Source organism: Macrobrachium nipponense, chromosome 40, assembly GCF_015104395.2.
Source record: "Macrobrachium nipponense isolate FS-2020 chromosome 40, ASM1510439v2, whole genome shotgun sequence".
Lineage (NCBI taxonomy): Eukaryota > Metazoa > Arthropoda > Malacostraca > Decapoda > Palaemonidae > Macrobrachium > Macrobrachium nipponense.
The window spans coordinates 13,132,914-13,160,892 of record NC_061101.1 but is presented as its reverse complement, the minus strand read 5'-3'; the positions used below and the strand labels follow the sequence as shown (position 1 = coordinate 13,160,892).

The following is a 27,979-nucleotide window of genomic DNA, read 5'->3' as shown; positions in this document are numbered from 1 at the left end:
CTTTTTTTGTGATTATTTTTAACGCTTCTGGAAGGGGAATGAGCCCTGGGAGATTTTGCCTTTGGCGACTTGGATTTTGATTTCCTGACCTGCTGGTGTTCATCCCTGTTGCGTGAGGGACTAGAGCGACTTGGTTGGGTGAAAAGCAACGGAAGAATAAGTGAGGGGGTTCGGACATCGTAAATAAAACTAGAAACTAAAAAAGTGCAGCAATTTCATTCCCTCTGGTAAAGACTTGACATACGAAGGTATTTCGTACTCATAAAGCAGTGAAGATTCAACAATGGGGGGTTAATGGAGAAACTGAAGGTATAAATATATTTGAAAATAAAACTATACAAGAAACTTTAGAGACTGAAAGGGGAAATCAAACAGATTTTCAAGAGCTCCATCTATAGTTTTATTTTCAAATACATATAGTATCCTGTTCTCTAATTTAAAACTCACATTACATACTCCGAGTATTTTTAAGTGAATGGAATCAAGTCATATCTTTTTTTTAAGCGCCATAATGATGATCTTACATTCCAACAAAAAAATAATTGATCCACCAAGTTTTACCTTAGGCATCTTTTTAAGTTTTCCATTTTAAAAGAAAATTAGCCACCTCAAGAGTACAAAAGATAAAAATACAAATTTTGGCTATATTAAAACTAATGTAACTGCGGTATAAAACTGGGTCTATGCCATAAATAAATATAAATGACTTGAGTGTACTTATTCCAAGAAAGCAAAGTCAATACTACAAAACAAAAACATTAGGTACATAGTATGGAATGACTCAGGGATATCAAGATATCTGAATTCTATATCAATCGGTGTATATATATATATGTGTACTAGGACGAATATCTCTGACCCAAACAAAAGAGAATTCTTGTTTCAGTCTTTATTTCCCAGGCAATGCAAGTACTGCACAACATAGAGATACAGGAGTTTACTCTTTATGAACCAGAATTAACAAAGTAATGGATAAATTAAACAATAAAAAGCCAGCGTTCTACAACTCCAAGCAAGTATGACTAAATACGCCATTCAAAAATGCACAAAAAACTTCATGCTTTTAGGGAAAAATAATTTGAAACTGTCATTCTAATGTTTGTACAATGTAGTTTGGAGTAGCTGAAGTGACAGTAATACCATGCTTTGACAGATTCTTCAAGACTGAAGTCTTTATTTATTACACCTTTCAGAGAATTTCTTCAGGGCTGATGAGACTGGATTCCAGGTTTAATCAAAATTATGACTGTCATTATCATAAAGGTTTACTATGGCATAAAAATTAGGAAAAATTATTTATGCAGTTATACTCTACAGTGAAGGCATCCAAAGTACATTTGATACACAAATATACAACTGGTTCAATATATCTTTCTGTGGTCACAATTCTAATAGTCTTTCTTTTGAGTTGCTACAAAATTACATTTCTGCATAGTACAAAGGCCATAAGTCATGTATATATTTATACAAACTGTAAGCTGTATGAAACCAATTACACTGGATTTGTTTGTATGGTGTTTTTACATTGCATGAAACCAGTAGTTATTCAGCAACGGGACCAAACAGACAGGGTCCTGAAGCACTGTTCATTCCAGCAAGGTGTTACTGTATCTGAATTTGTAAATTTGAAACACATACTCTGTATAATATAAAACAAAAATTATAAACGTAGTTAAAATTAAAACCAAATGTCATGCAAGAATACAAAGGTGATAGTCTACATAGCTGACAGTCAATATGCAATGCAGGATTTTTTCAAGATTTTTTAGATGTTTCTTAACTCTAAGCTAGTTGCTGTATATATATTGTATGTATATACATGAAATATGAAACTGATTGTACAGTATATACACAAACTAGCTGATCTCTTGACAACTGATGAAAGTTCTAGCATTTGTACAACCGAATTCTGTGAATCATTTGGAATGACAAACAGGACTGGACTAGATTGGAATATAAAATTTAGGCCAAAGGCCAGGTGCCAGAATCTATGAGGTCTCACTCAGTGAAAATAATGTTGATCAATTGTTTGGAGAGGGTGGAAAGTAATAAGGAATAAAAAGAATATGAATAGAGGTATACAGCAAAAGGAATGAAAGGGGTTGCAGCTAGGGGCTGAAGGGACGCTGCAAGCAAAGAACCTTGAGTAATGTCTCCAGTGAACCGTGTGAGGGGCACTGACCTCCTACGGTGAAATGGCCAACTGAATTCAACAACAATTTTCAAAGAGTACAAATGCAATAATGTACTTTATGACATACAAACTAAAATGCTCAAGGATTAATAAAAGAAGTGACGATCACAAAATATTTTGGGATTCAAAAAGGAAATTTCTGGCCACAATTTCATAGGCAAATGAAAGTTCTAGACAGAAAATGTCTTTGCATAATGTATTTGATCAAATCCAATGCAAACAGTATATGTATAATTGAAATACTAATTCACTACAAAAAGAAAAAAAAAAGCTTTCCGAGAATTATTAACAAAATGTTCAACACGCATAACATACACGATTCCCAACTATAAAAACTCTAGCAGCTTTAAAAAAAAAAGCACGATATAGAAATGTACATACAATAGCACAGCCTGCGAAGTGTTGCTCTAACCCAAAGGAAAAGCTTTCGAGAGAAAGCTGGAGAAAGGCAGGGGACTTGATTCACTACTACACTCGACATTGAATAATCCCATTTCACCTTACCTTCGAAACCTATCAATTCTTCATTCAAGGGAAGTAAGAAGGACTGAAGTCAAAAGTTCTATGAACCTAAGCAACGTTAATTACATAATCACTAGCAAATACCTTTCTCTACGGTTTGCTGTGCCCCCACGGTCATCCTGGGACAGCCTATGTCCGCCACTAGCTATACCCAATAAGCGTTCTTGTAAACTGAAAGACGAAACCACGAAAAAGAGATTTCTTTAACAGAACGACCCCATAACTCAAGATATTCATATGAGAGATAAAAAAAAAAAAAGTTCTAAACTCAAAAGATGAGTTTTCAACCCTAAATTTCTAAAATGTAAATGCCTTGATCTCCAAACAATGATAAATCTTTAAAAAGTTAATAATCTACCTATGTAAGAATCCACTCAATGGAAGAAGTCACATCTACAGGGTGAAATACAATTTTAAATCTTTGTGCAAAAATGTAAGCAATTTTTTACAAGCTTTTAATTTTCTTGAATTGACAATAAGGATAAAATAATAAACACCAAAGCCACAACTTAAAATGGTGCATGAATTTCCAGTGCTTCATAAATATACATTATGAAGTTTCTTTGCCCGTACCTGGTACATCTTCTATACTCTTTTATACTGAAGACACACGAGTCTTCAAGTAACCTTTATAAATTTATATATGTAAAAAAAAAATTGTTTCTACCACATGAACAGTAAAATAATGCATCAAGCATACTATAATCTATAACAAATCTCTGCTTTGAGTTGGGTAAACAAATATTGTTAGTTAGTTGACCTAGTTAAACTTTTAACACTCTCAAGGTGGCTCAAAAACAAAAAAACAAAAAACAAATACAAATAAAGGAAGATTTCAATTCAAGTCGTCTTTACTGTTGCTAGGAAAATAATTTCAAGGTTGATGTGTCCCTACCACGTACAGAGTTAAACTCCTGCTCTGCATAAGGGTAGGTCATCCAATTCTACGCAATAATGAAAGGGCCGCTTCTGTTTTACCTCAAACACGAGTCATCATCAATATTATACATCCACCTCAAATAATCAAATCTTTGTCCTTACTCCAAACATACCTGGATCTCTGTCCTTCTTTGGCGTCATTTTGATTCTTTAGGTTATCTGCTGCGGAAGAGCCGGTCTTTGGAGGCACCGTAGAAGGGGCGCTGCTGGCATCTGCTCCCGCCTTGCTGCCGGACTTCTCCTTGGCATTGGAGATTGCCTCATCGTCCGAATCCTGTAGGGAGGTGTCGAGTCAACAATGGAGGGAGAAACATGAGTTAGTATTTGTTTGTAAACCCATGTCAAAGGAAATCAGTAATAGTACAAATGACTTATATCAGTTATTTAAGAGGAAGATAATGTGTCCTGTGAATTCATGATGTCTATGTATGAATGTGTTTACAAAAGATGATTATGTCTTCCTACTGAATAACTGCATGCCTTTTTTTAACATTACCCTGGTTTGGGCTTCCCTACACACCAAAAAACTATTGTAACTATAAAGTCAACAAAACACATTCTGTGTGTTTTTCTTGGAAAGTTAAGAAAAAAGCCACTGCATACAATCATGTTGAAGTGCATGAAAATTAAACAAGAGCTTTTGGCATTCAGTAAGGTCCTCTTTGGCTATGGTACAGCTGAAGAGGATCTTTATTAAGGTCAAAAGCTCCTGTTTAATTTTCAATAATTTGAAGTTGGTTTTATACAGTGGCTTTTTTCTCAACTACTGTAACTACTTGGCTCGTTTATAAAAGTACTCTCACAATACAACAGCATAACAAACCAAGATAGACATCTCTCTCTCTTAACTATGATCCCAATCTAGAAACTCATCAAAAGACCAATGAAAAGCAAGTGCTAGCAATTATAACCCAAACTTGCCTGAAATATTCTCATATGCCTAAACTGAACAATGACCTTTATCCACAATGTAAAGCCATATACATGAACAACAGTCTCGTGCTAGTTATAAAGAATGAAACTATACAACATCCTGACAGTATAATGAACAGAGTACCCTAAAGGAAAGCGATGTTACTAAATGATCTCTGGCAGTTATCTCTAGTGCTGTCTGAAGCCGCCAAGTCAAAACACCTACAGTATGTTCTTGAAATACGTATTCTGATTTACTACATATTACAGCTGTATTTATCACCGAAATAGCAACTGTTTTTATCAAAATCAGTGCATGAACACCACTATGAAAGATAAAGCAGCTTTGACAAAGGAAAATAGAAATTGTAAAGGTACGTATATATTGCACCAGTTGTGGTGTAACTACTGAATCTTCCATTTTAAAATGCCTGTTTGAAACCAAATTGTTTGACATATCTACATCAAACTCTGTATTGTAATAAATCTGGCTTACAGCAGCAGGGAGACATAAAAATCAAGCAGTCAATATTGAATAACAAACAAGATCTGACTTAAAACGTCGGAGACATTTGAACGGCAAAACATGACACAGTAGTACAGCATGAGGATTACATTGAAATGAAATTCTCAAAGGCACATTCAATCAATCCTTGGTTCTGGGCAATCTATTGAAAACTTTCACCCACTTGGCAAATGATAGACAAACAAACACAGAATGCCACCAGGTGACTCACATACCCATGCACTTAAAAGTAACCCAGTTTCGTACTGCCTCAGGTTCCTGGGCACTGTGATGAGGTCAGGTCCCCTTTTTCACTCTTTCAAGGCCTCCTTTGGTCCTCACACCTTTTTTAATAATTGCTTTATTCTTCTCTTTTATTCTTTTCCCAGGAAAATCAAACATTACCTGACCACCTGAAGTGACATTAAATCTCAGAGAAATAGCTGTGTTTTCTGGGCGCAAACTGCCTTTAAAAAGTATATCTGAAACACAAGAGAAGGCCCCTCAAATAACACAATGTGTTCACTAGTTCACCCTTTTCATTAACAAAATAGATTAAATGACTGCAATCAAATCTTCCCCTATCTGCCTGTTTCTCTTTCTCTCTAGCAATGCTAACACTATAACAAATCAAATCTATGCCAATTAACAATGTAATAACAATAAACAGGTTACCATCTCCTCTACATGTTTACATATACATATGTACATAAAACACAGCATTTAACTTATTCACTTTCTCCTAATTTGACTCTCTATAGCTGATTAAATTAAGCTTTGTTGGTCACCAAACATACATATATAACTCAAACTGAGAAAGTTAGGTACTGTGTGCACTGTTTATACTGGGCAGGGTTCTCTAAATACTGAATTTATCATAGCAAACTGTCATATGATATTTGGGAGTTGAAAACTTGAATGTGGTCATATAACCACTGAAATGAGACATCGACTGGTTAAGTTTCAAAAGCCAGCAGAAATCTAACCTCATCATTATTGCAATTTCAGAAGGCTCAAGAGAACTGGTAAATATCAAGTAACCCAGGTACAATACCATCTTTTGACTATATGAAAAAAAAAAAAAAAAATGCTGCAAGTCAGTGCGGCCATGAAAATGTGCATTAAATGAAGCTGACATTTCACTGTGAAGCCTATGACATTGAAAGATTATGACTGAGCTGAATCCCACATGCTCCAATCTTCACTCAAGTCAATTCATGAATACGGACACAAGGAGAATTTGAGTTGTAGTCCTTTAAATATAATAAAGTATAATAAAGTCTTCAAATTTGTAATTCTTGAAAATCCACAGCCTTATTTGTTAAGTACCACACTGATAAGTACCTATTCTTTACACAATGTCATTGTTTATAAAGCATACAGCCTAATCAAGACGTGAATAATAATTCGTCAAGAAGGACACATTATTTGATTGTTTGTACAATGAATTATATTTCCTAAACTGGCCTGCAAAATTGAATACAAAATACCTGTTTGATAAATACCGTATGCTATGAAATTCGAAACTAAAATCTTATATAAAAAATCTGTAAGTAAAACTTGTTTGTGTTGAGTTTATCTATAAATTAATGCAATACATACATACTAATATGTACACATCAACACTTGCCCTACCCAACAACAAAGTCATCCTGAGAAATGAGAAGCTGGATAACAAGTTAACACAAAATTCCTATTGAGTCTATGACACACCTTTGATATGTTCACCTTCATTCTGTGACTTGTATCTTTCAAGTGTTAACTTTGAAAAGAACACAGTAATAATAAAAGCAGTCAATAATGACCCTTTCAAAATCCGATCGTCACGGTTTCCATACACGTTGCCTCTTGTGTTTCATAACAGTGCGTACACATACACACCATCCTTCCTTCTCTTCACATTGTACTTATATTTCTAAAAGGGGGATGTAAACCATACTATAAGATAGTGTCATGTCAACATGCTACAGAATCATTTGTTGAAGAAAGTAATGATCATCACAATAGTTCTTTCTTGACTTCGTTTGAATTCTTAGTGACTTCCACAAACCCAAATTAGAACAAAATGAAATGTCTGACCCATCAAAACTGTGTCTGAGCAAGTGAAACGGAATATAAAATTGAGGACAAAGGCCCAGCAAGCACTGAGACCTATGAGGTAACTTAGTGCCGATACGAAAATAGAGGAAAAAGATTTGAAAGGTGCAACAGGGGGAAAACGTCACAGTTGCAATATGAAACAACTGTTAGGAGAGAGTGGAAAGTAAGATGGAAGAATATGAACAGAAGAAAAGTAAAAGCAGTGAAAGGGGGTTGCAGTTAGATGCACAAGGGACACTGCAAAACACATTAAGTAATGCCTACAGTGAGGTACCAGACAGCACTAACCGCCCTAAAGGGCTGTACAAAGTTGAAATTAGTAACCCTTTCTCAGAAGATAAAATGTCTCCCGAGTAGATCCATTTATGAATTAACTACAGAACTCTATACTTCCTTGCTAACCTTTTACAGTGTCTTGGAACAAGATTTAACTGTAAATAAGACCCGTAATTACTTTATGTAGCAACAAATGGGACACTAAGAAAGGAAATGGAGGGGGGTTTGAAAATGTGTGACTTTATAATGTTGAGATTAAGGGCCAGGGCATGATTGTATCACATATGAGAGAATAGGGGAGAGATATGCATACAGCAGATGGAAAACAGGCTGACATCTTGAAGATTAGGATGGTTTGGACAATGGATGAGATGAGATGAGGAGAAGTTAAGTTGGAAAGCAGTAAATACAGGCATTCCCCGGTTATCGGCGGGGGTTCCGTTCCTACGGCCTGATGATAAGCGAAAATCGGCGATTTATGGTACTTATGGGCCCGATCACTGGATTTTGGCACCAATAACCGGTCAATGGGACCTCCGTTAGATACGTATCGGAGCCAATAACTGTAAATCAGTGCATTATGGCGCCAAAAATATGACAATTTGTCCAAAATTGCATTTTTCCTAACTATACAAACCTGAGGTCCTTTTACAATGGGAAGGTACTAGCGGCAGCTGGATAGGTCGTAAGCTTTCGAACAAGGGGTTCGGTAGTTAACTGCTTGTCCGCAGGCGCGCGCGCGCGACTGGTAGGTAAACAAATCACTTTTGCTTTTGGCCCAAGCAAAAACTGCAGAGTGAGGGGTGGCATGAGGTGGGGTTATGTGTAAAGGACCTCAGGTTTGTATAGTTAGGAAAAATGCAATTTTGGACAAATTGTCATTTGTTCCGACACGGCATACAAACCTTCGGTCCTTTTGTTTTACAATAGGAAGACTCACTTCTTGGTGGGTGGAATCTGAGTCTTTTGTGAACAGACTGGTGTTCGCCCAACCTTGGAAGCCTCCCTGGTCGTAAGAGCGAGGGAGGGATCCAAGCCTCTGTCCGATTGATCGGGTGTGCACCGCAGGATCAATGGTCAGACCTCTGGACCAAGTACTAAGAGAGAGGCAAGCGTATCTCTTCGTACCAGCAAACAAGAACAAGTTCCTATTTGCAAGAGGCAACAACGTTATGGTTTGTCTCTTGTTGGCATCCACTTCCCCCCCCTTGTATGGAGGAAGTGGTGGATATTCGCTCCCCATCCCTAGTGAAAGGGATAGGATGGGGGGCTCTGTCTAGTAGCTCACCGGCATCTCGTCCTTATCCAGCAAGGTGATGACCGTATCCCTCTACCCACAGGTAGAGGGGTGAAAAAGATAGGAAGAGAAGCCAGTCACTCTCTCATTCACTTATCTATTTCTTTTACAGTCACACCACTCGATGCTGTTCAGCCTGCTAGGGTCTGGGTTAGCTAGACAACGTGTTGAGCAGCCACCACGGGTCCTAAGGAAAACGATCCAAGGACCTGTGGGCAATATCCAAAAGGTAGAAGGAGGTGCCAGTGGTCTGGTTGTACCAGACCCCTGCCTTCAGCCTGCGCCACGGAGAAGTTCTTGTGTAACTCGAGGGAGTGTACTTCTAGGTCATCTTGGTGCTGACGAAGAGTCTTCAACACTCCGCCTGGGATGTCGAGTTTCTTCAGAAAAGCGCGGTCGCGCTTTCACAGGACAAAGCAGCATCTCCTTCGCATCGAAGGCGTTGAAGCCCATTAGGGAGGGGATTGTGAAGGACTCTAACCGATCGTCAGGAACCGAAGGGTTCAGAGTCTTCGCTACGAATTCGGTACGAAATCGAGCGTCACGAATCCCCATCCCCTGATGCTTGACTTCGCAGGCAAAGTCATGCAATTACCTCAGAGGAAAAGAAGGGAATTGTCGTATGACCTATCCCTCTTCTCGACTTCGGTGATGTCCTGTACCCATACTGGTCTATCCGTCTGCAGCGAAGTTGTTGTTCTCGGTAGTGGATAGGACACCGACACTCAATGGTGGGTTGTTCCGATGGTAATGGGGTAATCTTGTGACAAGCCGTTAGGACGAAGAAAAGATTGTTATGGAACAACCGAACTAAGTCCACACAGCGAAGTTCGTAACAGACTTGGGCGCTCTGACAGCTGCCTACTGACTGCGTTCGGTAGGAGGCAAGTTGTCCAAGCACCCGAGCAAGTCACGTGACCTTCGCCTTAACAGGGTTATGCCAAGAGACTAAACAAATAATTTGTTCGTCACCGATGCCAGAAGGCAAGGTGATGACTCTCTTAAGGCATGTGCCCACAGGCGAAAGTCAATTGCCTTCTAGAGACCGAGGTCCTTGATGGCAAGATATCTCATAGTATAGTTGATTCTCGGGTAAGGAGAACAACACTATGTGACGTTGAGGACGAAGGTGTACAGAAAATGCAACCTACGTCTTCACAGCTGAACCGAGAGAAGGATTCTCAAGATTCTGAACCTGTGCTACAAAGACTGAGAACGCTAACCGCTATTGATTGCTGTCCGGTGAGGATCGTAGTTGCAATAAAAGCGGAGCGCTTCCAGTAATGAAGACAGGGAACTACTGCCTGAAGAACTGCTTCTCATGGGCTGAACATTTGGAAGTAGAGCTGTCAGGTCGGAGAGTAGGCGATGTCTTCTGACATATCTGTTAATCGGGGCGAGCAATGAAATTGCACACCTACGAATACGAGATATTTTGAAGACAAACTCAGATGTCTGCAAAAATCATTCGCATTATCGCAGTGCGATGCAAGCGGTTGACTAGTACAGACTTCTGTTAACCGTGCGGTAAACAGAAAGATGACAGAGTCCAAGAGATATCTCTGTTGAAAATTCTCGCAATGTCGAAGGCGATGAAATCGAGCGTCACAGCAGTAGATGGTCCTTCATTATTGCGAGAATCCCCGTTAATCAGAGACCTAAGTCCATGATTGTTGGGCAGAGATACGGTTCGGTAGTCAATCCAACCAGGGGAGAGAGACGTAACCGACCGTGCATCTCCGAGACCTAGCTGATACTGAGCCGCTATCAGGCAGTTCAATACGCAGTAGCTCTCGGTGACTCGTCATCCTGAGTTGCCAGGTAATCCATTATTCCACGAAGGAATACGTTTCGGCTAGAACCATCGAGCATAAAGAATACGCTCGAGCAATTATATTTAACCGAAACGGATTTCGGTAAATACAAAAGCTGATTTGGTGTTGTCATGACAATACCAAGTATCTAAAATCGAAACTGATAACTGCTGGGAGGTTGCAGGCAACCCCGAGTTGCAGTTCAATTAACGATACAATTCGTCTCGGTCACAAACCGTAGAGTTAACTAACGGTATGCGCCTACCCCACGGACAATTCAACTGTTAAAGAATCATGTCGCGAGGGTAATATACGTAGTATATTTGTTAGGTTCTGTACCACGACCTCCATCCTAAATTCTTTCCCCTCGAGGAATGAGAATAAGGATTGGAGATCGACCCGCCTTCGTTCTCTTATTCAAGAGAGTGAAGGAGAAGTCTTTCCCCAAAGGAAAGCTTCAATGGTGAACAGAATACCGAAGACGATAGTTCAAGCCAAACTGGAAAGTTCCCGTCCGTTCTTCTCTATTCCAGGCAGGTTTAGCGCCTACTGTGAGATACTCTTCTTTCAGCAGCGGTCTTCTTCCAAAATGCTAGAAATTACAGGAATTCGAGCATAAGCGAGGTTCCCGATTATCGTGTAACAATTATCGGGATTCTCGCTCACTTTGGACCGTGGTCTCGCCTGAGTGTTTGGAGATCGTAAAAAACTCGAACACTCTGAGTGCGCTAGAAAATTCCGTAGAATTCTAAGCACTCTGCGCAAACCCCCACCGAATTCGTCAGACGATATCGGCTGGTGGTCCTCTCGATTCCCGTAGAAATCGAGAAAGGGGCAGGATCCCTCCTCATGACCGGCTTACGTCAGGTAGGACCCGAAGGTCCCCCCCGGTAGCGCAGCCCCTAACGTGGGATCTTACAGAGAAATCTCTGTAGGATCCCTCCCCTTTCCCTCGTAGCCGTAAGGAGAGAGGGAATGGGGGGAGGAATTGGATACTGGCTCGCCTTCCCCCCAGCGGGATCTAGCAGTTGGAGAAGAAAAGGAGCAGCCATCGCCTTACGGCGATGGCCTCTCAGAGCCTGGGAAAACGTATCGTCAGGAGAAAACGTTTTCCCGAGGAGGGTTACGAACTCATTACTGTAGGTAAGTGTCTGCCGCCACTGTGAACGTCGTCTGGGTGGGGCTGATCGACACCTGACAGTAGAGAGCCGATACCGCTCCGACTCATTCCAGTCCTCGTCGAGGTCGAAACCTCAGGAGGACCGAAGGGGTATTTAAATACGGTGTCCGAAGACACGTATAAACGCCTCTGTCGCAGTAGAGGAGGTGAAGTAGCTTGTTCGACCGTCCAGAACTGAGAGAGCCTTCTTGTCCGGAGACGAGAGACTACCTGGTTCAACACAGTCGGCAAGCTCCGATCGCGGCCGACCCACCGTCGATTTGGGTTCCCTCTCGGGCCCCAAAACGACTCGAGCCGAGACGTGGCTCTGCTGGTGGGAGCGGCGATCCTTCCCCGAGGTCATTGTGCTGACGAATCAGCGCCGTAACCTCGGCAAAGTTCCTCTGGATCTCGGAAGTCACAGCATCTTGCAGAGTGGGGACCGTTAAGCCCTTCGAACAAGAGCATATTCCGAGAACCTTCCTCCTAAGAAGGGGGAACAGCGACAGCCCTCTCGGTCTTCCCCATCCACTTGCGCATACGCCCTGCCGGTCCAAGAACCGTGCCTGGCACGTAGGGCGTTGTGGTGGGATCATGAGGGGCGCACCCCTCACGATCACTCCTCAATACCTCGCTCCTCCCGGTGTAACCCGAGGTGGTTGAAGGTACGGGAGAGGCAGACCTGACGCTCCCTCGTTGCTCGCTGGCAGAACCAGCAGGCTTGGAGGGCTGCAGGCGATCGTCAACCCGCGGTGGCGATCGAGCTGCAGGCCTGGTCGAACCGTCTCGCTGTGGAGAACGGCTGGACTGAGCACAGCGGCCCCGATCTCGAGTGTCAGAAGAGCTGGTGCTGGTTGCCGTACCCGGTCGCTTTCTGTGAGAGCGACGGTTAGGCGACCTGCAGGCTCCACTGTCACAGTGAGACCGGTGCTTGTCCTCACGGCACGTCACGTCGCTGGTTCCAGCCGTGGCTGGCACCGGCGAACGGGAGGACCTCTTCCCAGCCTCAGCCCGTGGTCGTCGTGGACCGTCACGTCCCCGGGTAGCCAGCTGTTCGCCGCGAGAGTGAGAGCTGGTCTGGTGAGAGTCGCATGAGCGGCTGTCACCAGTCTTCCGCCCCCGTGCCGTGAACCTGACGCTGAGCGGACTCAGAGGTCTGGTTCCTGGCTGCACGGTCGCTGTAGGCGACCGTACACTCGGTACCTCCCGCGAACGACGAGAGGCCGAGACGGACCCTGATGCAGTGGCAGAACCACTGACACCAGGCGAGGGAGTACCGTTGTTAGCCGGTACCCCTCTGGTCCCCGTAGTCTTCTTCCTTGCGGAAGAAGAGACGGGCCCCGCTCCCGGAGGAGCAGGAGGACCAGCGGAAGGAACCCTCCCGTCCCACCGAGGTGAGACGGGTCCCGAGAAGCTCCCGAGGGAGACTTCTTAGGAGGGAGGAGGCAACCTTCTTCTTCCTCGGCTGTGAAGCCTTAGAAGTCGAAGGGGAAGAGGCGGCAGCCGACGACGATGAAGAAGATGAAGACGACGACGACGACACCTTCCTCCTCTTCTTCGTCAGCTTCCTCAGGACAGACGTAAGATCTGCTATCCAGGGCGGAGCCGGGGCTGCTGTAGCCGAAGCCACAGGGCCCGGACGCACCTGTACAGACAGACCAAAGTCTGGGGTAGTACCACCACGAACAGGGACGACATCAGCAGGTATGGGCATCTCAGGAACAGCAGGCACAGCCAGCACAGCATCGGTAGGGACAGCCAACGCAGCAACGGCAGGGACAGCCAGCGCAGCAACGGCCGGGACAGCCAGAGTAGCAACCTGCATTGGACAGTCAGCCCAGAATCGGACAGGTACGGCAGGCAGCAAACCGGAAACACAGGAAGTGGAGCAGCAGCCAGCAACATCCTGGTACCGGCGGCAGGTCCAGGGGCGAGCTCTAGGGCAGCGGAAGTGTGGTCGCTGCAGCGCGGCAACCACGAGCGGCGGCGGCACGCGCTCGGTACGGCGAACGGCACTTCACAGCGGGTGTAGGCAAGACTGTTACCACGTGAGGCGAGTACACCAGGTGAGGAGGGACGTCGTCACCTGGTTGCGTGGTCACCACTCCATGGGTGACCGCAGTAGGCCCAGACATAGAACCGCAGCCCACCCCTGGACACTAGCACGCCCTGCAAAATGGAAGGACGCCCATACCTCACCAAGGTCCACCCTCGTGGCAGTAGCACCTGCGGAAATAACAGTAGTAGCGATTAGTGGGGGGGAAGTCCCCTCGCGCGGGGGGGGAAGTCCCCTCGCGCGGGGGGGTGAGCCCTCTCCGAACGAGTGGAAGACCCCTAATACAATTGTACATCGGGCACCGAGCGCCCTCCCCCGCGCTCGACGGATCGGCGCAGGAGAAGAACGCCGATAACCTCCCCCCCCCCCCAAGGGGAAGGGCCATCTGTGGGAGCTGAGCGGGGGGGGGGGGTGGGGGGGGGGGGGGGTTCTCGTTCCCCACCCCCGCACAGTACCCATGTACCCAACAACAATATAAGAGCCCGAGAGCAATCGTGCCATCGGCCCGAATGCAAGGGCATAAGGATCAATTCCCTGACTGAGCGGAACTTGAACCAAATAAATATTGATGCAATCAATAATAAGGAATAAAATGAAAATGCATCTTGCATTACGATTCACTTCACAATGAATAAGGGCTCGGATCGAGCGCATTTGCGCCCTCGGTACCGAGCGCAAGGGTGAAAGGATCCATTCCTTACCTTTATGGATCAAGGTTTCTGGAAACCTTGATCCATAATGAATTGATGCAATCAAAAAAAAAATATATGAAAATGAAAAGACTACTGCGCTTGCGATTTCACTTCATACAAATAAAAAGGGGAAGGATCAATTCCCGGGAATAGCGGAAACATTGATCCCAGTAAACAATGCAATCTCAATAAAAAATGAAAATGAAAAAGAACTGCACTTGCGATTTCACTTCATTCAAAAATAAAAAGGGGGAAGGATCAATTTCCGGGTAAGCTCGGACACTGATCCAAAATGAGTATTGCTACAATCAAAATAATATATGAAAATGAAAAAGAATACTGTACTTGCGATTCCACTTCCATACTGAATAAGTTTCCGTGCCGAGCGCATTCGTTCGGCAACGGGCATACAGGTCAAAAAAAAATATAAATGAAAAGACACTTACTTACGATCATCTACACATTTCCAACCCAATCTACGCTCGGAGCGAGCGCTCCCGCCCTCGGCACCGAGCATACACAATACGAGGATCATTTCTGGGAAAATGAATTCCCGCACTTACGCCCTTCAGTCCCGGCACTCGGGTAATCGGAGGGCGTGGTGAAACCAAGATCCTTTAATTCACAATTGAATTCAATGAAATGATTGTACTTACAATTCAGTTTCACTAGATAAATAGAAAAAGAAAAACACAATCATGCGAAAGCAAACGACGATGAAGCGGGCAGAGAGCGATGATACACGTCCACACGCCAGCAGGCCGAAAGCAAAAGTGATTTGTTTACCTACCAGTCGCGCGCGCGCGCCTGTCGGACAAGCAGTTAACTACCGAACCCCTTGTTCGAAAGCTTACGACCTATCCAGCTGCCGCTAGTACCTTCCTATTGTAAAAGGACCGAAGGTTTGTATGCCGTGTCGGAACAACTGTAATTTTTAGTGCTAAACAAGCGCCATGGATCGCCAATAACTGGGGGCTGCCTGTATGGAAGCAGTTAAACTTTAGAAGGATGGCGCATGATGTCATAAGAAAAGGCGTGAACGTAGAAATATTTGATGGGAGCTCAATCAGATAGCATCCAGGATAGAGGAGAGTGGAGAGAGGCAAAATTCACTTCGTGTTGAACCCTATAAATTGATGTGTTTACTTTAACCTATAACGTAGGTATCAGAATGATTATTGTCAGCTTTTCAATCTGCAACAAAATCATTAACTGTGATGATGTTCAACTGTGGAGAACCAGACAATATTTTTGAGTACTTTCTTTAAAAATAAAAATGTAGCATACTGGCACAACGCTGTTGAAAAAGAATCTCCAAACAACAATACTGACTTAAAATAAAAAACTTCAGAAAAACCTTAAAAGTAGTCCTTAACTCGTAAGTACTTACGCTACTCACCTGCGCTTACCCTGTGCTTACATCTCTCTTTTTTGTAAGGTTTAGGGTCTCGCGGCAAGAGGGATGGTGCTCCAACCAAGGTGCCCTAAAGTCGCAGAAGTCTCCGCCGACTTGTGTACATCAACAGAACGTGTTAATATCAAACGAATTTCATAGGTTGTCATAATAGTGCTTGAGCTGTTATTGTTTGCCGCACTTGTTTTTTGCTTCGCCTTTGGTTAATCATGCACTCAAAAAGCTGCTGTAATATTTACATGTAGCTAATCTCATCCCCTCCCCCCAACACGTCCTACCACCCCACCAAAATCCTCCAGATTCAAAATAAAAATATGGGGAAAAGTTTCAAGTCTCTCTCTGAGGATTTTTATTTTCTTCTCTTCTTTTTATTAACTTTAGCTCTCGCCCAAAAGTGGCGAGTGAGCAAGCAAGGCCTTCTGATGTGCCTTCTTCACTTCTCTACTGATTCTATGGACAAGTGAGTCGGAGAAGTGGGTCAACTGAATTTCTGACAAAGGAGAGATAAAATAGAAGGGGGCAGCAGTCATCATGACCTAACCAAGGGTATATCACTTCATGCTTTTACAGAGAATCTACCAGCAAATGACCGAGGCTACCAGTCACTCACCGGCCACTTATATTGTCGCACAGGCGTCCACAGTTACGGCATAATTTTATGAGTTCTTTTTTAAATATTCAGATATCTACCCTCAGGGATTTTAAAGGCAGTGAATTAATATTTAACAATAGCCTACCTAAAGACTTCATTTTAATTTTTTCTGCCCCTAGGTCTCTTCACCTATATGGTAATGACCAAATCTAAATCTCTTCCATATTCCAGTCTACCCTAAGACAGCCTACTGATATGATATTGGCACTATCCTGATTTGAATTTGGTTCATTCTTTTATGAAAATTTAAAATAAAATAAAAAACAAATAAATCTTCAGTTCAGAGGGAAGAGACCCACGAGCCTCCTGAACAAGGAGTAGAAATCAACTATTTTGACTTCCAATACAGTGCTTCATAAGCAAAACAAAAAAAAGGAAACAATATAAAAAAGTACATGTTACATATAAAATAGTAGAAGTACAGTATACTTTTAATCTGTATAAAGACGGTCAAACCTGCATTCATATCCTACCTCACTTATATCCATTCCGACATCGTCGTAGTTCGTGCCAGGATCCCCAGTTTTACAGCTCTGCAGAAAAAAGGGGAAGGTTAGAACTATCACTTGTAAATAAGAAAGCGCTGGTTTACACTACACATTTGTCAAGTACGGTCGATGTAAAGGCTGCATGTTTATATATAATTGGAAATGATACATTTTTATACCGGGATGTTTTTCATACATAATATGATTGTTTTGACGAATCACACTGTCAAGATTAAATGAATTTCTGATAGGTTTATCTCTGATAACAATTCTCTTCTACTTTGGCCAGTAATTCTAAAAGAGCTCTGACAGAAAATATTGTTCATTATATTAAAATTTCTCAACTGAATAAAAATAGAAAAGGGTACGTATATGTAACTGCAGTACAGGCGAAATCTTTTTAAAAAGTTATTATCTTTTGTTCACGTTTATATATTCAACAGAGGGGCAAATACTATAGCCAACGGCCTACGGAGCCTTTGTGTAAAACCATAACACTGACAGTAGCCTAGCCTATATAGGGTAAACAACCGACAGGACTGGCCAACTCACTGACTACCGCATTTGTGGCCACCCTCCGAAAAAGTAGTTTAACATGTCCTGACACTGGAGATGGTCATCAGTCATGAGTTGTTGGTGGTGATAGCAGGAGCTCAAGACCTCTACTCTCCTTTCGAAGTAAGTATTTTCTCCAAAGTTAGAAATTAAGGCCATATTTTAAGACTAAACAGAGGGTAATGAAAAGTGTGGCCAACGAAGTGCACACTACCTCCATGATGCTTTCAAAATTTTTACTTACAACTAAAAATGTTTCGATGATTGACGCCATCTCGATGTTTGCGGAGTCGCTTGTGTCAACAAACTTCCCATTTCCTGTACTAAATCCGCACACCACTTATACCCATACATGCTGAGGCACTTCCATCACAACAATCGTAAACACAACTTCCAACCACTACTTATCTAAGGGAACCACAGCATTCTTTGCACTCTTCAATTGTTTATCAGTGTTACCAATTGGTATGTGTTTACCCTCCAAACTGGGTATAAGACTTACACAAAATCAGGGAAATAAGTGAAATTAGCGTATCTATTTGTAGTATACTATACTGTATACATATTACAGCAATTTTATCATTACTGCATTACTATGACAACTAGAATTCATGGAAACAGTTTGTAAATGCATCGGCGTATGTATGAAGCTCCACTAGATTGGCAACGAAGAGTCATTTTTTTGTTGCGTCGTCTGCTTGCAAGTACATCAGAAATATTCGTAATTTTTCGGGGTTAATTTGGTTGCAAAAAAGGGATAATAGACATGAATTAAATAAAAATTTTGAAGTAACAAAGTAAAGTTAAACTAAATAATGATTAAAGTAAACAATTAAGGGAATAAAGCTTTGCACCTCATACACTGCGTACTCGTGTGCTGCCTGTAACTGTGTTTGTGGAGTGAGCACTTAGGAACCAGGAACAGCAACGTAGTTCAAGTGCTATTTGGGGTGAATTAAGACCAAAACCTGTATAATAACAATCAAATAAGCACTGTGGAGTTTCAGTTGTGATGGCAGTAAGGATAAAACCACCGATTGCAAGGTAAAATGACAATTTGTCGAAAATTGCATTTTTCCTAACTTTACAAACCTGAGGTCCTTTAACAATAGGAAGTAGCTAGCGGCAGCTGGAACGGTCGTAAGCTTCGAACAAGGGGAGAACGGTAGTTAACTGCTTGTCCGATCGTCGCGCGGCGGTAAACAAATCACTTTTGCTTTTGGCCCATGCAAAATACGCAGAGTGAGGGGTGGCATGAGGAGGGACTATATGTAAAGGACCTCAGGTTTGTATAGTTAGGAAAAATGCAATTTTCGACAAATTGTCATTTGTTCCGATACGTAATACAAACCCTCGGTCCTTTAACAATAGGAAGACTCACTTCTTGGTGGGAGGAATCTGAGTCTTTGATGAACAGACTGGTGTTCGTCCATCCCTGGAATGCCTCCCTGGTCGTAAGAGCGAGGGAGGGATCCAAGCCTCTGTCCGATTGATCGGGGTGTGCACCGCAGGATCAATGGTCAGACCTCTGGGCCGAGTACTAAGAGAGAGGCAAGAGTATCTCTTTGGTACTAGCATTGTAAGAACTTTCCTTTACATGAGCAAATGTAAAGTAATGGGTTTGTCTCATGTAGGCATCCTCTTTCTCCCCCTTGTTGGAGAAAGTGGTGGATATACACTCCTATCTCTAGTTAAAGAGATAGGATGGAGCTCTGTTGAATAGCTTACCTGCATCTGACTCCCTTCCAGCGAGGTAACGACCCGTATCCCTCTGCCCACAGGTAGAGGTAGAGAAAGATGGTGAAGAGAAGCCAGTCACTCTCTCTTTATTCGCACATTCATTCTCCCAGTCATACCAGGAATCGATGCTGTTCTGCCTGCTCGGGTGCTGGGTAAGCTTACACAACGTGTTGAGCAGCCACCACAGGTCCCAAGGAAAAAGTATCCAAGGACTTGTGGGCAATATCCGAAGGTAGAAGGACGTGAAGGTGGTCTGGTTGGCCCAGACACCTGCCTTCAGGACCTGCGCCACGGAGAAGTTCTTACGGAACGCTAAGGAGGGTCCGATACCTCTGACTTCGTGGGCTCTCGGTCGGAGCGTACGGATGTCGTTGCTACCATCAGCCCTCGTACGCTCTCCTGATCACCTCACGCAGCCAGAAAGAAAGCGTGTTCTTGGAAACTTCTTTCTTGGTAACCCCAGTGCTAACGAAGAGGCGTCGACACTCAGGCCTGAGATGTCGAGTTCTCTTCAGATAGCGCCGTAGCGCCCTCACAGGACAAAGCAGCATCTCATCCGCATCGTTGTCGGTGAAGTCCAGAAGGGAGGGGATCGTGAAGACTCGAACCTGTCGTCAGGGATCGACGGATTCTGAGTCTTAGCTACGAAGTTCGGGACGAAATCGAGCGTCACAGATCCCCAGCCTCTGGTGTGTTTAACATCATAAGAAAGGCCATGTAGTTCCCCTACTCTCTTCGCCGATGCCAGGGCCAGCAAGAAGAGGGTCTTGAGAATCAGATCCCTGTCTGACGACTCTCGGAGTGGCTCGAAGGGTCTTCGAGTCAAACTCCTAAGTACGAGAGTCACATCCCACGCAGGGGGCCTGAGTTCCCTGGGTGGGCAAGACCTTTCAAAGCTCCTCATTAGCAAGGAGATCTCGAACGAATTCGAGATGTCCAGTCCCCTCAGTTTTAGGACGAGCGCCAGTGCTGCTCTATATCCTTTAACTGTGGGTACTGAGAGGAGCTTCTCTCGGCGAAGAAACACGAGGAAATCCGCTACCTGCTGAAGAGTGGCTCTGAGAGGAGACAGACCCTGTCTACGACACCAACCACAGAAGACGGCCCACTTCCCCTGGTACACAGCTGCAGAGGACTGTCGGACGTGTCCAGCCATCTCTGTTGCTGCGCTACGAGAAAAGCCTCTCGTTCGCAAGAGATGGTGGATAACAGCCAGCCGTGAAGTTGAAGGACTGGACTGCTTGGTGGTACCGTTCTACGTGTGGCTTGGGCTAGAAGGTTGTGCCAAGTGGGTAGCTCTCTCGGTTCGTCCGCAAGAAGAGCCAGCAGGTCCGGATACCAAACGGCTTGAGGCCGTTTGGGAGCCACCAGGATCATTCTGAGATTGGGAGTGACCAGCGCTCGACTGATCACTTCCGAATCAAGACAGAAGGGAGGAAAGGCGTAAGCGAAGAGGTTGTCCCAGGGGTGTTGGAGAGCGTCCTCTGCAGCTGCCCATGGGTCCGGCACAGCTGAAAAGAAACCTGAAGTTTTCTGTTGTGCCGGGTGGCGAACAGGTCTACGACCGGTCGCCCCCACAGGTTGAAGAGCCTTTCCGCTACGTCTTGGTGTAGAGACCATTCGGTCCCTATCACCTGATCCCGACGGCTGAGCTTGTCTGCTACTACATTCCTCTTGCCTGGAATGTAGCGTGCTGACAGCTCTATCGAGTGAGCCGTGGCCCACTCGTGCACCTGCACCGTCAACTGATGGAGCGGAAGAGACACTAGCCCCCCCTGCTTGTTGACATATGCCACTACTGTGGTGTTGTCGCACATCAACACCACTGAGTGTCCCACCAAGCGGTCCTGAAACTCCTTGGAGAGCGTTGAACGCCGCCTTGAGTTCCAGGACATTGATGTGAAGGTGCTTTTCGTGATGGTCCCACACACCTGCAGTCAGCAACTCCTCCAGGTGTGCGCCCCATCCCTCGGTCGATGCGTCTGAGAACAGAAGCATCTCCGGGGGGGGGAGTGCATATGGGCACTCCTCTTAAAGAGGTTCTTGTCGTCGAGCCACCAGGCTAGGTCCTGCCCTCACCTTGTCCGTGATAGCCACGGGAAAGTAAGGAGGATCCTTGGCCTGAGACCAACTCTCCCTTAGTCTCCACTGGAGAGACCGCAGGTGAAGACGCCCGTGAGGGACTAACTTCTCGAGTGACGACAGATGGCCGATCACGACTTGCCATTGCTGTGCTGCCTGTTCCTGCCGAGACAGGAACCGGCCGGCTGCCTCCCTGAATTTGCTGATACGCAAGTCTGCGGGAAAGACCTGCCCTGCTACCGTGTCTATCAGCATACCCAGGTACTTCATCTTCTGCTTGGGTTTCGAGATCGGACTTCTCGTAGTTTATCACGATCCCCAGATCGCGACAAAACTTGAGGAGTCGATCTCTGTCCTGTAGCAACTGTGAGCGGGAGCTCGCCAGGACTAGCCAATCGTCGAGATACCTCAGAAGACGTATCCCGTGCGAATGGGCCCAAGCCGACACCAGAGTGAACACTCGCGTGAACACCTGTGGGGCGGTTGAGAGACCGAAACAAAGTGCCCTGAATTGGTACACCGTCCCGTCGAAGATGAAGCGGAGGTACTTTCTGGAGGACTGATGGATGGGTATTTGAAAATACGCGTCCTTCAAGTCCACTGAAAGCATGAAATCGTTCCCCCTGATCGAGTCGAGCACCGAGCGTGCCGACTCCATCGTGAACCGCGTCGTGCGAACGAAGCGGTTCAGGGGAGAGAGGTCTATCACCGGACGCCAGCCCCCCGATGCCTTCTCCACTAGGAAGAGGCGGCTGTAAAAGCCCGGTGACTGGTCCTCCACGATTTCTACAGCTCGTTTCGCCAGCATGGTCTTGATCTCCTGTCGAAGAGCGTTGTCCTTTGCTGATCCCCGGACATAGGTCTGTAGGTGGACCGGATTGGAGATGAGGGGGGGCCGAGACTCGAAGGGTAGTAGATATCCCTCCCGAAGGACGTCTACTATCAGTTCTCGGCGCCGTAGCGCTGCCAAGTCGCCCAATGGCTCGCTAGGCACCCCCCCACTTCCGGCAGCAGGTGAGGGGGAACGCCGTCCCTAGCGTTTCCCACCTCGTTTCGACTTCTTTCCAGCACCCCCTCGGGGAAAGGAGGGCTGGGAGGAGGGCTGGTTGCGGCCTCCTCTAGCAGAAGTTGAAACAACAGGAGTCTTCACACGGGGTTTGGACGGTGCAACCGTCTTCGCCGCCGTGGAAGCGCTAGCCAAGCTCTTTGGTTTGGCCGCAGTCGCTCGAGATTGCCCAGTAACCTTCGAGACTGCCTGGTGAACTAAGCGGTCACTCTCGTCAGTGCGCCGCCTTTCCACCGCAGCGTCCACCATCTCTCCAGGGAAGAGAGCTGGGGAACTCCTAAGAGGTCCATTTCGAAGCCCGAGTGCCGCCTCACACGCCCGGCCCCCTTGGTCACTCGGGTAAAGGACTGCGTCCCTACGTCGAAGAACCAAGTTGGCCCACAGGTTAGCAGTCTGATGGGCGAGGTAAGAGGTTGCTCTTCCTCCAGACTGGCACAGTCTCCTAAAAGAGCGTCGTCTTCGAGAGCAGAGCTCCCAGAGCCGGCCGCTACTTTGGATATTGTGAGGGACCACAAATCCAACCAGGAAACTGCCTGGAATGCTGCCATAGCGGTAGATTCCAGGGCAAGTGCCTCCTGCTGCGAGAACCATAGGTTCTCCGACAGGAGCTGCTGCAGGGACACACCTGGAGTCAGCCTCGCTAACTCCGGGTTAACCTGTTTCGGCAGTATCGGGTCTTCCGAAGGCACGTAGAATCGCCTCTGCCGCTGTAGAGGAGGAGGAAGCAGCTTAGAAGACCGTCCGGACTTTAGCGAGTCCTCCCGTCCTGAGACGAGATTCTCCACCTGATCCAGGACCGAGTCTGCAAGCTCAGATCGCGGTAACCCCACCATCATTTTGGGCTCCCTCTTGGGACCCCAAAATGATTCGAGCCGGGACGTGGGCTCTGCCGGTGGTAGCGGCGATCCTTCCGCAAGGTCATTATGCAGACGCATCAGCTTAATGACCTCCGCAAAGTTCCTCTGTATCTCGGGAGTTACAGCGTCTTGTGGAGTAGGACCGTCCATTCCCCTCCAGCAAGAGCATATCCCGCGATACTCCTCCTTCAGAAGGAGGAACAGCGACAGACCCCTGACGGTCGCCTCCAACTACTTGCGCGTACGTTCTGGTCGGTCCTAAAACCGTGCCTGAGCCGTACGGCGTCATAGCTGGGTCACGAGCGGCGCACCTCTCGTGATCGCTCCTCCCGGTATAGCCCGAGGAGGTTGAAGGTACGGGAGAGGCAGACCTGACGCTCCCCCCTCGCTCGCTGGCAGGACCAGCGTGCGTGGAGGGCTGCTGCTGATCGTCAACCCGCGGCGGTGACGGTCGAGCAGCAGGCCTAGCCTTGCCGCTCGCCTGGGGCGATTGGCTCGGCTGAGACAACGTCGAGACCGATCTCTAGCGTCAGGCGAGCTGCCGCTGGTCACCGTCTCCGCCCGGTCCCATCGGGAGCAGCGGACGGGTGACCTGCTAGGCTCTCTGTTCGCGTCGAGACCGGCCAGCGTCCTCTCGGCGCTCGAGCCGCTGGTACCAGCCGTGGCTGGTACCGGCGGCCGCGCGGGACTCCTTCCTCGCCTCAACCCCATGGCCGGTCAGCGACCGTCACGTCAGCCCGAGCAGCCAGTTGATCGCTGCGAGAGCGTCCACTGGCCTGGCGAGAGTCGTGTGCACGACTCTCGCCAGTCTTCTGCTCCGCGCCGCTGTCTTGACGGCGAGCGAGCTCGGGCGTCAAAACTTTGGCTGGACGGTCTTCTTTGGAAGAGCGTCCACTCGGTGCTTCTCGCGAACGAGAAGCGGCCGAGACGGAACCTGGTTTAGCGGCAGAACCGCTAACACCAGGTGAGGACGCACCAGCCGAGGCTGGTGCACCTCTGGTCCCCGTCGACTTCTTCTTTGCAGAAGAAGTGACGGGCCCCGTTCCCGAAGGAACAGGAGGACCAGCAGAAGAGCTCCCCAGCTCGCCTGTGCGAGCCGGGCCCTTAGAAGATCCCGAAGGAGTCTTCTTAGGGGGGGAGGAGGCAACCTTCTTCTTCTTCGGCTGTTTAGCTTTAGAAGTCGAAGGGGAAGGAGAGGCAGCAGACGACGAAGAAGACGACGAAGACGACGACGACACCTTCTTCCTCTTCCTCTTCTTCTTCGCCAGGCTCCGCAGGACAGACGTCAGGTCTTCCATCCAGGAGGGAGCCGGGGCAGTTGCCGAAGCAACAGGGCCCGACTGCACCTGTCCGGAAAGACCTGAGACTGTGACAGCACCACCAACAGCAGGAACAACAGGAACAGGTCCAGGAACAGCAGGAACGGCAGGAACATCTGAAAGTGAATGAGCAGCAGGCACCTGATCTGAAAAGGAATGAGCGGCTGGGACAGCAACAGGTACGGCAGGCACGGCAGGTACCACAGGAGAGCCAGGCGTCCTGTCGGCAGCTACCGTCATCCTCGGCACTGGCGGCAGGTCCAGGGGGGTACTCTTTGGGCAGCGGAAGTCCGGGGTCGGCAATACAAAGAACCCAGGTGGCGGTGGCACCGTCCTCTTTGGCACGGCAGGAATTGGTTTCTGGATTGCAGCCGTGGGTGTCACCGACATAACATGTGGTGTATACACCAGATGCGGTGGCATCTCATATGCTGGTGTCGAGATTGTGGTTGTTGTAGTGGTTACCGCACCATGAGTGACCACTGCCGACCCCGCCAACCGCTGAATCAACCCCTGTATGCTCGGCACTCCCCATGCCCTGCAGTCCCAGCGACTCCCACACCTGTCCCAGGTCGTCCTTCGCTGATGGCACACCTGCGGAAGCAACAGTCGGGTTAGTTAGAGGGGCTTCCTCGCGCCTGGGGGAAGAAGAACCCCCCCCAGAGCGGACGGAAGACCCCGAGTACAACTGGACGTCCGGGTAGCGGGCGCCCTCCTCCACACTCGACGGATCGAGAGAGGAGAAGGACTCCGCTACCCCCCCCCCGCAGGGGAAGGCGCGAAACGTGGGGGCTGGCCGGGGGGCAGGAAAGAGGACGAAGTGTCCGTTACCAAAGGAGTCACTGGACTTTTCCGATGACTTCTTCGGGCGGCCCTAAGTCTCTTCCTGCCCTCGTACAGCACCCACTGCGCCTCGGACCAATGCATACACGTTACACAGGGCTCGTTGCGGGAGCACTCTCGCCCCCGACAACGAGTACAAACCTCGTGAGGATCTACATCAACAAACGATCTGAATCCTCCACATCTACGCCCCTCCAGCCCGGGACACACTCTACGGGCGACCGGGGGGCGTGGTGAAATCTCCATTTCTTCTTCACTCATCATAATGATTAACAAAAGAAATGCAAAGTACTTACAATCACTCTGATTTATACAGAAAGAGAGGGCAAATACTCAAACTCAAAGCAAACGACAAAGCGGGCAGAGCGATGACGAGCACGTCCTATCCACACACGGCCGAAAGCAAAAGTGATTTGTTTACCTCCCAGTCGCGCGGCGCGCGACGATCGGACAAGCAGTTAACTACCGTTCTCCCCTTGTTCGAAGCTTACGACCGTTCCAGCTGCCGCTAGCTACTTCCTATTGTTAAAGGACCGAGGGTTTGTATTACGTATCGGAACAAAATGAATTTCAGTTCAAACCATGACCCCAGGAATGAAAAAGTTTCATACTTTCACTAATATAGGCAACAAAATGTTGTTTTATTGTGCTGATTACAACTGCAATCTTGAGTAAGATCAATAAACGCTACATATAGTATACGCTAACACTGTTCAAATGAGTGCTGGTAAGGCTGGGAAAGATGGTGGATTGTCTGTGGTTAGAACAGTCAGTCACGCAACTGCTGCCATATTGGATTTCAAAACTGCCTTGATAACATATTTTACGAAGAGCTCACACGCTTATTTTAGTTCGTATGGGGCTTTCGTATACTATCACATCATTTTGACGAACCTTCAATCTTTAGAATGGTATACTTAACGATGTAATTGTATTCTTGTTTCACCAATTAAATATCAAGTGAATAAGGCCGAGCCACACGATGACGATGGATCAACTGCGGTTGTTTACCCTATACTGCCTAAGTATGTTGCCTGGACTATATCACAGCCTAACCTGAGGGGGGCAGGCTATGTAGAAGTGTGTGTCTCTGTCATTAGCTTTAGTTCCCTGGTTTACAGCTACCGTTGTCATACCAAGGACACACAGCCAAACTGAGGGGGCGGTTTAACTGTTTTTAATCTGGCCTAGGCTACTGGTTAAGATCACTACTACCTACTATCTGCTATAATAAAGACAAACTAATGCAATTTTCTAAAAAATAAGCATTAGGAAATATCGAATGGCTGGCCTCTACCATAGTGCAACCACTTTCAAGAAAATCGGAAATTATGGCCTTAATTTGCGACTTGGAAGAAAAACCTTAACTCGAGAGGAACGTAGAGGTCTTGAGGTGTTGCTTCGACATTTGGTATTTTACCCTAACCCTCACTGTCCGAGGTAATGTGCGCTAATGCATATACCCATAACTCGGCTAAATTTAAGGATGGCCAATTTTGAAAATAAAAAACAAAAAACTCATCAATGGAAAGAGGAGGATACGCACAAGAGAAAAAATTATAAAAGCCTATAGCCTGAAGTGCGTGTAGCCCAGACATTAGGCTAATCAAAGAGCGACAACTTTAAATCAAGCAACGAAAAGCGACTTATAAGCACATGAAGGCCTAAAGTGAGGTTAAAATAATACCCATGCTGAAATCCACAGCAAAAAGAAAAGCTTCAAAACGACTTGGCATCCCACATATGGACCTCAATATGTAATTGCGACAGATTTGAATTAGTAAGCGACACAAAACGACTCGTAATGGCACGGTGCCCTAAATTACGGTAAAAATAAGCTTAAAATACCCCCCAGAGACAAATACAAATATACTTTAAATACGACTTGGCATCCCCCCTATGGGTACGCTATGATGGACGTCGATCAAATGGAGACAAATTTCCATTAGAATAATTGTAATATTTACATCGCAAGCGACACAATACGGGAAAAACAACATCTCAGGGTGACAATGGTATGAACTAGGTAAAAAAAAGCCTAAAGTATCCCAAAGCGACACAAACAGAGGCCTGCAAAATACGGCGACCGCCGAAGCGTACACAACGAACACAAAAGGCAGCGACGACTTTCGCTGAAACGACCCCCAAAAACGACGGCCGGGACTCTATAAACCTTACTTTATTGGCAGGCGCTTCGTTCCCTGACTCGTCGTCGTCACTAGAATAGGACTGTAAGGCGTTCATTATAAAATGCGACGACGAATTCCTGTCATGGAGACTACGAGACTTTTGACGTAAACAGATGATTCGGCAAAATGGCGGACGACGAAGGTCTTCGGTTGCTGGCGCCGAGGCTGTCGAGGAGTGGCTACGAGGGAGCGTCTAGTCGACATTTTGAAAAGAGGCAGAGTGGTATATTTTTGCTCTATTGTTTTTTTTATATAGATTTATGGGGGATTTTGTTCTTGGTGTGTGTGTGTGTATAAATGCTCAAAAA

At 46.2% G+C, this 27,979-nt stretch overlaps 1 protein-coding gene across 2 annotated transcripts; it reads right to left on the bottom strand.

Annotated features, from left to right (window-relative positions):
- Nucleotides 1-27,858, bottom strand: LOC135211924 (arginine/serine-rich coiled-coil protein 2-like; the record flags this gene model as incomplete). Of its 2 annotated transcripts, XM_064245161.1 has the most annotated exon segments (5): nt 1-129; nt 2,801-2,887; nt 3,769-3,929; nt 17,006-17,065; nt 27,661-27,858. In XM_064245161.1, coding segments are annotated over 5 exon segments (503 nt in total), but the record flags the coding sequence as incomplete, so codon positions are not given.
- Nucleotides 27,859-27,979: the final 121 nt, after the last annotated feature.